Raw genomic sequence first — 12,230 nt, 5'->3', positions numbered from 1 at the left:
AGGCCAAGATAGTAGATATCCTGATTATTTCCTGCGTTTGTTTAGATAAGAGTCTATATTTCACTGAAGCTGCAATTTGTACAATTTGCTGCATATATAGTTAGAGTCTATCATTTCTGGTTAGCTCATATTCAGATATGGTAGAAGTCCTCAAGGTAATTACCAAAATGAGGCCAATGTTCAGATGATCTAGTCCTCTTTTGCATCTGAATTTGGGTCTGAATTCTCTTAATATTTTTACTATTCTATTAGTCTTTGATAACTGTTTCAATATGGATTCTGTTCCATTTTATAATCTTAACTTATTCCTTCAAGGTTTATTCTTAGTGATTATTTATTTGTCCATAAGAATATGGGAATTTCAGACTCTCTGTTGAGCGAATCTTATATGAGATGTCCCCAAGAGAGTATGCGGAGAAATGCTTTGTTCTCCATGAGATCTTCCCCAAAAGAAAAGGATCATGAGAGTTTACCATTTCTACTTAACTAGAGTAACTGATTGGTGAAGTTTATTTAGAAATATGAAAGAAGATCCAATTTTAGTTCCACATTTCTTCAAAGCCCATTCAACCAGATTATAAGAGCATCATAGAGAGAGCTGAAGCACCTCTATGTCAGATCTAGATTGACCTGGTTTTAAATGTATGTCTTTGCCAGACACTACAGACTGGAATTGGAGGCTTTTGCTGAGACAGCCTTTGCAAAACATCAGACACAATGTAGCTGAGGCCTCAGATGTAGCTGAGGCCTGGCCCAACCTGAGTAATTAATATGTGAAGGGAGGTTGCATTTTATTGAAAGACAGAATTAAGGAAAGTCTATTTTTAAAAAGTTACAGCTTTATGAAGGTTCCCTGTTGAGTTACTCTGGCTTCTGTAGTGAATATTACAAGTTAGATAAAAGATAATTATGTTTTATGATTCCAGTGGTACCTTAACTCCATTCAAAGTGTCAATGGAGCATACTGAGAGAATAAGGGGACTGAGGGGTGTCTCATCTCAGAAGGTCAAGTGCTCTGATTCCATCTGCTGGCAGGGAAGAGCTATATCCAAATTGTGTAGAATAACTAAAGGAAAATTAGCTGGTATTTTATTTCTCTGTCTTGTAAGGTAGCTCTGCTAATGCTAATGTACATGAAACATTATCATCTTGGATTCGCTCCTCAGAAAGAGCAAGTCATATTTTTAAAGCTTTAAAAATTTCATTTTTTGCTGGAAAAATCTGTTGGAATGTGAACATTCAAAAAGGCAGGAAAAACAGCTGCAGGGCAATTTTGACTTTATTCTTACTCACATGCATAGCGTAATATTTTCATGAGTATGCATGCACTCCAAGATAATTTTTTCTCCCCCAATGAAACATGCTGTGTACAAAAATGGCAAAATTCTACTGTTTCGAAAAAGAACATGAATTTCATCCATTTGATTTGGTTTCTTGCAGCAAAATGGTGATTTTTCCACTAAAAAAACTTGACCATTATGTTTTAAAATTGCAAGGGAAGAAAATTTTTATTTGACTTTTCAGGTTTTGCCATTTCTGATTTTTTCTTATTAAACTCTGGCAGAGACTCCCTTCTAAGAAACAAATCCTAGATGTTGTCCTTTTTGATTTTCTCTGGCAAAAATCTAATTGAACATCTCAGAAAATAATCTTGTGCAGCTTCCAGAGCTGCATTGAGGATTTTGTCTTTTTAAGGAGTCTGTCTTTTGAGATGCACATGTATATGCATATTTATCTTTCTGTATCTCTCTCTATATAGAGATACATTTGTTTACTTGTATAGACTGTTATGAAATTATGTGACAATATACGCATATGCAAAGTATGAATCAGTAAAGCTTTGATTACTCTGTTTCTAGGGTATCGTCACTGTAATCCTGGAGAATTCAGTTGTGCTGATGGAAGGTGTCTCTCAAATCCTCAGTGGCAATGTGATGGGGACTTTGACTGCTCAGATCATTCTGATGAAGCTCCTATAAACATAAAGTGCAAAAGTTCAGGTTCATTTTTTTTTAAATCACATATATGTATTTTTTCCCAACAAACCTAATTTAAAATTGTAGATAGAAAGACTATAATACTAATAACTGTAAGGTACAGTCCTGTCTCTTTAATGCTTTATTCATCCTGTGAGGAGGATGCAGTTGTAATTTGTCATTTCTGTAGTTTATCAGTCTCAGACCACAGATCACACCAGACGGTTCAGGGGAGCTTGTAGTTTGTTTACACATGTGTTTCCAGCTAGTATAGACTAGACAACATTACAGTAGTTACTATCCAAGTTTATAGGAGCTGACCTGCTCGCTCCATAATTTTGCAAGCAGGGAGAGCAGACATAACAGTACATTCCAATAACACAGGATTAGCACTGACCAAACTAGAATGGAGATATGTTGGATTTCTCAGCTTCACGCCATTTTAAAGTTCTCTCCACTTTTATTAGTCACAAAATGTAAATGTGTTCCACTCCTTTTATCAATGCTACTGAAGCTTAATTGTTTCTATTATGCTAATTTATCCTCTTTTGGAGGTAGTGGACTATTCCATGTCGTTTTGCAAGGGGAGAGCTATATGTGAACAGTTCTTCCACTCACACCTTATCCTCATTAAGGCATTAGTATAGCCCATTATACAAGCTTTCATGAGGATCATGCATTGTCTGCAAGACAATACTATAGTATATTGATCCGAATGTTCACTATTTAAGATTCTGTTGCTAAATTAGGATACCTAAGCACAGGTGCAGAAATTTGTTCTGTGAGGGTATGAATGTGCACATTTATTTAAAACTAGAAGCTGACCATAAGGGTATAATCCTGTTTCTGTTAAAGTCAATGGTAAAATTCCCATTTTCTTTATCAGGATCAAGATTGGGCCCTGAATGTTGAAGCATGTTGAACCATGATATTTAAGCAATAAATATTAATTATCATTTGTTTCCACTACCATGTAAAATAGTAATTTTAATATTTAATCACATATTGCTGCAGAGATTTCAAATCCTAAGGAGTTTCTCAAGTTATACTAGAGGCTGTTACTGGTCACCATGCTGACTCAGCCTAAGTACTTAATACAAGATAAAGGGTATGTCTGCACAGCAGAAACCCCACTGTGGTTCCAGATCACAGACCTCAGGTCAACTGATTTGGGTATTGCAGGGCTAAAAATAGCAGTGTAGACATTTGGGCTCGCACTGGAGCCTGGGTTCTGAAACCCAGTCGAGGGGGGAGGGTCACAGAAAATGCCTACACTGCTATTTTTTTCCCAGCAGCACAAACTCCACATGCCTAAAATCAGTTGACCCAGGATCTGATACTCACTGTTTTTTGTTTTTGTTTTTTGCTGTGTAGACATACCCATAGGAAACATGGGTGTCATGCAGCATGCATGATGGAGGCCCTGAGAAAGTTCCAGATAATCTATAAACCACTTAACTGTGGTGTGTAACCTATCGCTTAAAGCAGCCTCTGTATTAGGTGACTGAAGGATAGCTAATGTAACACATTTTTAAAAAGAGCTCCAGTGGTGATCCTGGCAATTACAGGAAGGTAAGCTTAACTTCAGCACAAGCTGATAAACTTAACTATAGTAAAGGACAAAATTATCAGACGCAATATCTTGAGGAAGAATCAGCACAGCTTTTGTAAAGGGAAATCATGCCTCACCAATCTATTAGAATTCTGTGAGGTGGTCAACAAGCATGTGGATAAGGGTGATCCAGTAGATATAGTGTACTTGGACTTTCAGAAAGCCTTTGACAAGGTCCCTCAACAAGGGCTCTTAAGCAAAGTAAGGACTCATGGGATAAGAGGGAGGATCCTCTCATGGATCAGTAACTGGTTAAAAGATAGGAAACAAAGGGTAGGAATAAATGGTAAGTTTTCACAGTGGAAAGAGGTAAATATCAGGGTCCCACACAGATCTGTACTGGGACCTGTGCTGTTCAATATATTCATAAATGATCTGGAAAGGGGGTGAACAGTGAGGATGCAAAATTTGCAGACGATTAAAAAATTACTCAAATTAGTTAAGTCCAAAGCTACTGCAAAGAGTAACAAAGAGATCTCACTAAACTAAGTGACTGGATGATAAAATACAGATACATTCTATGTTGATAAGTGCAAAGTAGTGCACATTGGAAAAAAATAATCCCAATTATATATATATAAAATGATGAGGTCTGAATTATACCTGTTATACCGAAGAAAGACCTTGCAGTCATCATGGATAGTTCTCTGAAAACATCTGCTCAGTGTACAGCAACAGTTCAAAATGTTAGGAACTGTTAGGAAAGAGAGAGAAAATATCATAATGCCACTATATAAAGCTCTGATATGCCCACACCTTGAGTACTGCATACAGTTTTGGTCATCCCATCTCAAAAAAATATATTAGAATTGGAAAAAGTATAGAGAAGGGCAAACAAAAATGAACAGGTGTAAGGAACAGCTTCTATGTGAGGAGAGATTAAAAGGAGTGAGACTGCTCAGCTTAGAAGAGAGATGACTAAGGGGGATAAAATAGAGGTGTATAAAATCATGAATGCTATCAGAAAGTGAATAAGGCAGTGTGATTCGCCCTGTCACATAACACAAGAACTAGGGGTCACCCAGTGAAATTAATAGGCTGCAGGTTTAAAACAAACATAAGGAGGTACTTCTTCACACAATGCACAGTTAACCCATTGTGAGAGGCTAAAAGTATAATTGGGTTAAAAAAAGAGTTAGATAAATTCATGGAGTATAGCCATGATGGTCAAGATGCAACCTGATGCTTTGGGTATCCCTAAACCTCTGACTGCCAGAATCTGGAACTGGGTGACAAGGGATGTATCACTCAGTAATTGCCCTGTTCTGCTCATTCCCTCTGATGAATCTGGCACTGGCCACCATTGGAAGACAGGGTGCCGAGCTAGATGGATTATTGGTCTGATCCAATATGGCCATTCTTATGTTCTTTAGTTGAACATGTATTACTTTTTAGAGGCATATGACTTGGATGCTAGTGAAAAATCTTATTAGTGCTCCTTTATGTCTGTCAGTACCTCCTCAATTTTGTGTACCTTGCATCATAGTTATTTTTCACATTTTCATAGCTTTTATGGTACACAGTTAAGTTATCACATGTCTGGATGCTCCTGAACCATCTAGTTTTCCTCTTAAATTTTCAAAATTAGGTTTTAGATAGCTAGTTTTGTTTTGGGTTTTTTTTTTGGGGGGGGGGGGAGAATCCTATTAGAGGATTTTACTATGACATAGTTCTCCATTGCTACCAAAAATAATCTTCACTGTTAGATAGCTCTACAAATGTATTATGATTTTTTCCAGTGTTTTTCCAAGAAGACTATATCAGGTGTGTGATATTTTTAATATACACAGGGTAGTTAATTTGCTGTACTATAGCTTTTTTCCCCCTTGTGCATAGTTTCCAATATATAGTTTATGGATTTTTCACCGGTGGTCTGCAGAGAAGTGATGCTGATCACATGATGCTTGTTCTTCTCATTATTTCTAGTTTAGCAAAACCAAACTGATGAAAGGGGAAGATGAAATGAAGAATAGACAATATGATTCACTTTTTTCAGAAAGGAGTAAACACTTATCTTAATATAGATATCTAAAACTAAAATAAAATTTACACACAACTTTTTCATATAAGCAACTACTGTCATCATGCAAGCACTCTTATGAGATCAGTCACAAACACGAGAAAATCTGGTCCCCACAGTTTGGAGTTGGCCTATGAAAAAGTCTATCAGAGCTGGGTCAAACTATGGGAAAAGTATGAGAACTGCTGACATGTTCTTCATTTGTTTTATTTTATTTTATTTTATTTTTTCCAGAACAGTCATGCAACAGTTCTTTTTTCATTTGTAAAAATGGCAAATGCATTCCTCAAATAGAGGTCTGTGACAATAAAGAGGATTGTGGTGATGGATCTGATGAGAGAAACTGCCATATCAATGAATGCTTGAGTAAGAAAGTCAGTGGCTGTTCTCAAGATTGTCAGGATCTTCCTGTTGGGTACAAGGTTGGTAGTCATGGTGTGTAATATAGTATAATATAAGTTCTTAATCCTTAAGTATGATTGTGTAAACCACATAACCATTTAGTAGAACTTCAGAATGCGGTACTAGCTTTTAAACAAGTAACCTCCTCAAAATCACAAACCTATGCAAATCAATATATCAAGTATGCAAATGACCATCAGTTGTGTAAAAAGCAGGAGCTTAAATTCAACTTATAACCAATGGAAAAATATACATGAAGTAATTTCAACATTTATTTCTATATAGTTGTAAAATCTAATACTTGAATATTTTAATTGAAAGGTAATGAACCTACAATAACAAAAGTTCAAAGATACAGCACTTACAAAAACCCAAACAAATCATGCTGATGTACAAAAAACACAAATGATCTGAGAATTGCTTATAAGACCATGCCTCCAATAGTAAATAATACAAATAGTAAACTTTCCCCAAGTTGATTGAAATAGTGACTCCATTAACAAAGAAAAATTGAACAATGCACTGTTAATGGACAAAATTTCAAAATGTGCCCTCCATTTGTGTGCACGCAACTTTGCTCATGAATTTTGCTCATTAATAGAATGAACAAGATGCTGGAGCATTTGATAAACTTAATTATATATTTTTATACTTCAATGTCTAGGACCCATTGGTTGAATGTTATTTTGGCCCAAATTCCAAGAAATTGCTCACTCTTCCCCAATGGTGGGACTCCACCTGGACCTTTGTACCTTCAGAATGATTGTTTAACATTTTGAATGGATTCCTGAGTATTTGTTTCCTCTTGTTTTATAATGACAAGTCTGCCTTATTGAATTAGTTTCATTCCCTTTTCCATGGATGGTAGGTTCTTCTCTACTTGAATCAGCTCCTATTGAACTGCGAACTTGGGGCCACTCATAAGGTAGACCTTGGTTCTCTGAATCAGCTAAGGAATTTTAGAGCATCTCCAACTCCTTATGGAAAAGAAAATCGTCCATTGAATGGTCAGGCTGCTTTTCTGGGGTTGGAGGAGGGCTCTTCTGTCTATTGTTTTAGTCACAGGAATCATTTTCCTGCCATTGTGGCAGACGTGGCTACAGAAGTCAAGCAGATTATGTCATATGTAATTTCACACATGAACAAGAGAATGGAGTTCAAAACTGAAAGACTCTTGGCCACCTGAAAATTCTAATCTTTAACCTCTGGGGATCTGCTAAATTCAGGTAGCCGCCTCTCCACCACTTGAGAAGTGCTTGCCATGTGAAATGAAGTTTATACTCATAAGCCTGAGGCATCAACAGATATTTTCTGGCAGGGAAGTCTCATGTCACAGGATGGCCCCTTTAAGAGAGTTAGAACTAAGTTTCACCTGTGCCAGATTTACCTCCCAAATCATGGGATTGAGAATTTGCGGAGAACATGACTGTGAAGAGTCATGTGATTAAAGGAAAGCAAGTAGCACCTATCCATAGAGACAGTCTGCACTTAGTAGGGAGAGACTAAGGGTAGAGAAGACCTGCGGCTAACCTCTTCAAAGGAGATCTGGGAAAGACCTGGGGAAGAACAACAGTTTAACCTGAAGAGTCCTGGGGAAGGCCTAGGAAGAAGCAGTGTACGGCTGCCTGAGAAGGTGCTACTGTGAGGGCCTAAAAGTCAAACCAGTCAATTGCAGGAAGTAGCAGTGTCTGAAGTACAGAGATACTTCACTTATTAGAGTCAAGGAGTTGGAGTCCAAGGTAGAGGGCTTCCCCACATCCCTGCATTGCTACCTAGAGTGATGGTGCAGAAACCACTGCACTGAGAAGAAAAGGAAACATTTGCTGCTGATAAACTGTTGAACCTGGGGATGAGCTGAAGGAAATTGTGTCCCAGTAAAGGCTAAGGATTATTGGTTAAAGATTAAAGGATTATTTGTTTGGACAGTTGTTTTACCTTAAAATATAGGAGACATTTTTTTTTTTTTGCTAGACAGCTAAAGAAAAAAATCACAAGGGGAGAGATGGCAACCCCCAGTTGGAAGAGGAGGGAAAGGGAGGCAGTGGCTACATCTCCATGCCAGGAAGAAGTGTGGCCCCTATTGAATCCCACTTCATGTGTTTTAGCCCACGAAAGCTTATGCCCAAATAAATTTGTTAGTCTATAAGGTGACACAAGTACTCTTCATTGTTTTTGCGGATACAGACTAACATGGCTGCCTTTCTTGTATTGTAACTATTCTGCGGCATGGTGGGAACTCATAGTGCATTTTGAATTTTGCCTCAGGAAGGGTATATCCCCAATAGTTGTTCCATTTGTCATTTCTTATTGAAAATAACTCATAAGAGAAGCTTGACTTAAACTATTATTCCGGGAGAACTTGAAGAGAGCCGCCTCAGATCCTGAGTAAAAGACTCAACCAGGCCTGAACAGGCTTCATCCTTAAGTGTTTCTGTGAGCTTCTGTGACTCAAGTCTGAATTCCTGCGCTTTCTGATGAAAGAAAGGCAAATCAACTAAGTCCTCCTCCAGCCAGTCAGCTAAAATGGTACGAAGAAACACCGTTCCTTTTAAAGAGCATAAATCCAGGTCAACTTCCTCACATCCTAGTAAAAAGGGGCATATTGAAGGTGCTCAATAAATAGCAGTTCACAGCCTAAATTATGTAATTCTGATAGTCTGACAGAGCCTGGTCACCTGGCAATAGTACTGTCTTGAGCCATGCTCTCTACCTCCTTTGTTCCTGACCCCTCAGTACTGACATCATACACCCAGTACCCATAATCCCAGTATACTTGCTCTCAGCACCAACCTTGTCAACACTGAACTTTGTAAGGTGACTGCACAGCCTGAGTGTCTACCATTGTACCACAAAGTGCTGTCTATAGTACTGACTGCAATCACCATTACCGTACCAAGCACCTCTTCAGCATCAACTGTGAGTGACACTGTAGTTCGCCTGAGACCCCGGCCTCTAGAGGAGAAGTATTCCATTTCTTTCTTCCCTTTGGAGCACAGCAGGGAGGCATCTCTACTCACTCACTTCAGTCCCATTCATAAGACCTCCCCTGGTTGGGCAGAGTTTAGGACCTAATACTACAGTCGTGGGCATAGGGGATCTAAGGAAAAGCACTCATCATGGTACATCCCCCCAATGCCCACAGTCCCTTACTCCTATAACGTTAAATCATGGCCCTACTGGGTATTTTGGGGGATGCAGCCAGCAAGAAAACCAACCTTTACCTAGACCTTCCTCCTATGCAAAATCCCGTAGGGTTATTCAAGAGGCATAGGTGGCACTCACTCACTCTGTTCAGCAAGAAAAGCAGGAAAGTGAAGACCTACACCTGCAAGCTGAGGAACAGATAATTCCAGCAGCTATATCCTCCTCCTCCCCAGATGAGGCAGTAGTGCCCACTACTTCTAATCAGCCAGATGTTTACAAGATATTGCAAGAACTTCTGTGCCAACTGGCAAATACCCTGGAAATCCCTGTAGAAATAGTAGTGCCGGGAGAGTTGCCCAGGCTGGTTGACATTCCAGTGCCTGGAAGATCGTCCATTCCAATTATGGCAGACCCCTCTATCTGTGGCAAATTGACACTATCATCTACCTTTAGCTGGCTTTGAGTATTCCTACACTCACCTACTCCCAGGATCCTTGGTAGTAGCTGCTATTCATCCAGACAACAAGAGCCGCTGAAAACAACCCTAAGAGACAAGTATCCAAAAAATTAGATTTATTCAGCAGGACAAACTACACTTCTGCATTTCCAGATGTGCACTACTAATTAGTAGACCCTCTTAGCAAAATGTGAATACCTAAATTGGGACAAGATATCATACTTTTGTTTTTTAAAAAAGCTACACTCAAAACAACAGGGAAGAATTGAAATCTGTTATCGGGAGTTAGGGTGACCAGATGTCCCTATTTTATTGGGACAGTCCCGATATTTGGGGCTTTGTCTTATGTAGGTGCCTATTACTCCCCACCCCCATCCTGATTTTTCACACTTTCTATCTGGTAACCCTATTGAAGGCTAGTGGCCTTCACTTCTATTCAGGTGGCATTAGATGCATGAGACATGGCAGCACAATCAATGGCCACATCCATGGGATTCATGTTTGCAGTCTGCAGAAATACCAAAGAAGGTACAGGTGGTGATTGAGGACCTCACTTTTGAAGGCTGTGACCTGTTCAACAAGAAGATTAATGAAGCCTTGCATGCATTAAAGAATTTGCAAGCTACTTTTTACCTCTTATAGATACTAAGGTCAGAAGGGACCATTCTGATCATCTAGTCCGACCTCCTGCACAGCGCAGGCCACAGAATGTCACCCACCCACTCCTATGAAAAACCTCACCCATGTCTGAGCTATGTTAGCTCATATGTCTATATGCCAACACTAGGAGAAAACAGGTCAGACCACAAGGTCTTTCCAGGCAGAGACCTTTTTCCTTCCATTATACAGAGATAAGACCCTTTGCATCACCCAGAAAAAAAGTAGATTTCATCAATGAAGACCCTCTGTACTTTCTATACAACCACTCCTTCTGAGTCCAACTCTAGGTAGCAAATTTGATACTATAATTGAGAGCCATTTCCCTTCCCCCACCCCCTTTGGCAGTTGCCTTTCTTTTATTTTCAGGAGTTCTGGAATCACACCATCTCTGGAGTTGGGAGGGAACTATATTATTTTCATCATTTTCTAATTCTGCAAAAGAAGGTGTGTGTGTTGGGGGAGGGTAGGGAGGCTGGTGCCTAATCCTAGATTAGAGGCGATGCAACACCTTCATCCACAGCTTTAAATTCAGCATGGTATCTCTACCCTGTATAATCCCATCCTTAGCTTCCCAGGACTGGTTCATGGTTCTCAGTTTATAAAATGCTTGCGTTTACATACCAATTCACCCAACAAACAGAAAATACCTGAGATTCCAAGTGAGAATCCTGTCCTTCAGTCTTTCAACAGCACCAAGGACTAGTGTGTTTACCAAATGCTTGGCTGTCATAGTGGCTCACTAAGAAAGTGAGGAATCCGGGTATCCCTCACCTCAACAGTTGAACAACTCCTCTCTCACTGGAGGAAGGTCACCACAACAGGTGAACAACTCCTTTCACTTGTTCCTGCAACTTTTCACCACCCTGGGTTTCGGGATCAAAAAGGAAAAAAATCACTATTACCAACCCAAAGAATAGAATTCATGGGGGCAGCACTAAGTCTACAAAGCAAGAGTCTGTCTGCCACAGGACACATTCAATACTACAGTAGATCTCATCAAGCAGCTGATGCTCACCCTTAATATTAAACAAGAGTCTTTCTCAGACTTCTCGGTCATGTGCCTTCTGCACGTATGTCACACAGCAAGCCAGACTTCACTTATGCTGCATGCAAGGGTGGTTGAAATTTGTATATTTATCCAACAAACATTAGACATGAGGATTCAGGTCCCTTGAGAAGTACTCTTATTGTGAAATTGATAGAAACACCCTCTCTAGGTTTGCAAATGTTTCTCTACCTCTTTTCACCAAGATACTGGAGACAGATGCTTCCATGCTTGGGTGGGGAGCTCATCTGGACCATTTTCAGACCCAAGGCCTCTAGACTGTAGAAGAGATTGCCCTTTATATAAATAACTAGCCTCTAAGTGTCTCTTCCTGTGTTATGTGGACTAATAGACAAATCCTGACTGACAACACAACAGCAATGTGTTATGTCAACCTACAGGAAGGATTCTCTTCAGCCAGGTAGAATAGATTCTTTATTTGGGCAACACAACACGATCTGTCTCCTTCAGATACTGTGATTCCTGACTACCCTTTTATCTCTAAAGTACTCAGGGCTGTCCATCAACTCTATAAGAATGCACTTAGTATCAGTAACACCTTACCTTTTCCCCATCCAAGGTCACATCATTTTTTCCAACCCTACAATTGCTAGATTTCTAAAGGGCCTGATTCGTGTGTTTCCCACAATCTATGACCTCCTTCCTTCCTGGAATCTAAATATAGTCTTATATGAGTTAATGGGCCCTGCCTTCAACAATATGATATTTATGGCTGGTTTACCTTATACAGTGTTCTTTATGTACAAGGTGATCCTTCGGCCTCAACTGAAGTTTTTACCAAAGATCATTTGACTTTCATTAGAATCAGATGATTCATCTGCCAGTTTTCTTTCCCAAGCCATACTTCAAGCAGGGGGAAGCCAAGCTGCCCACAGTGAATGTAATTAGAGCTC

At 39.4% G+C, this 12,230-nt stretch overlaps 1 protein-coding gene across 1 annotated transcript in view; it reads left to right on the top strand.

Annotated features, from left to right (window-relative positions):
• Positions 1 to 12,230, top strand: part of LRP1B (LDL receptor related protein 1B) — a 1,336,604-nt gene that overhangs the window by 1,071,974 nt on the left and 252,400 nt on the right. Inside the window, exons 54-55 of the mRNA XM_043505072.1 lie at positions 1,860 to 2,000; positions 5,843 to 6,030. Of these exons, the coding sequence (XP_043361007.1) occupies positions 1,860 to 2,000; positions 5,843 to 6,030 (329 nt within the window). The remainder of the gene's footprint in view (positions 1 to 1,859; positions 2,001 to 5,842; positions 6,031 to 12,230) is intronic.

Source organism: Dermochelys coriacea, chromosome 11, assembly GCF_009764565.3.
Source record: "Dermochelys coriacea isolate rDerCor1 chromosome 11, rDerCor1.pri.v4, whole genome shotgun sequence".
NCBI classification, from domain to species: Eukaryota; Metazoa; Chordata; order Testudines; family Dermochelyidae; genus Dermochelys; species Dermochelys coriacea.
This window is presented reverse-complemented; position numbering and strand designations above follow the sequence as displayed.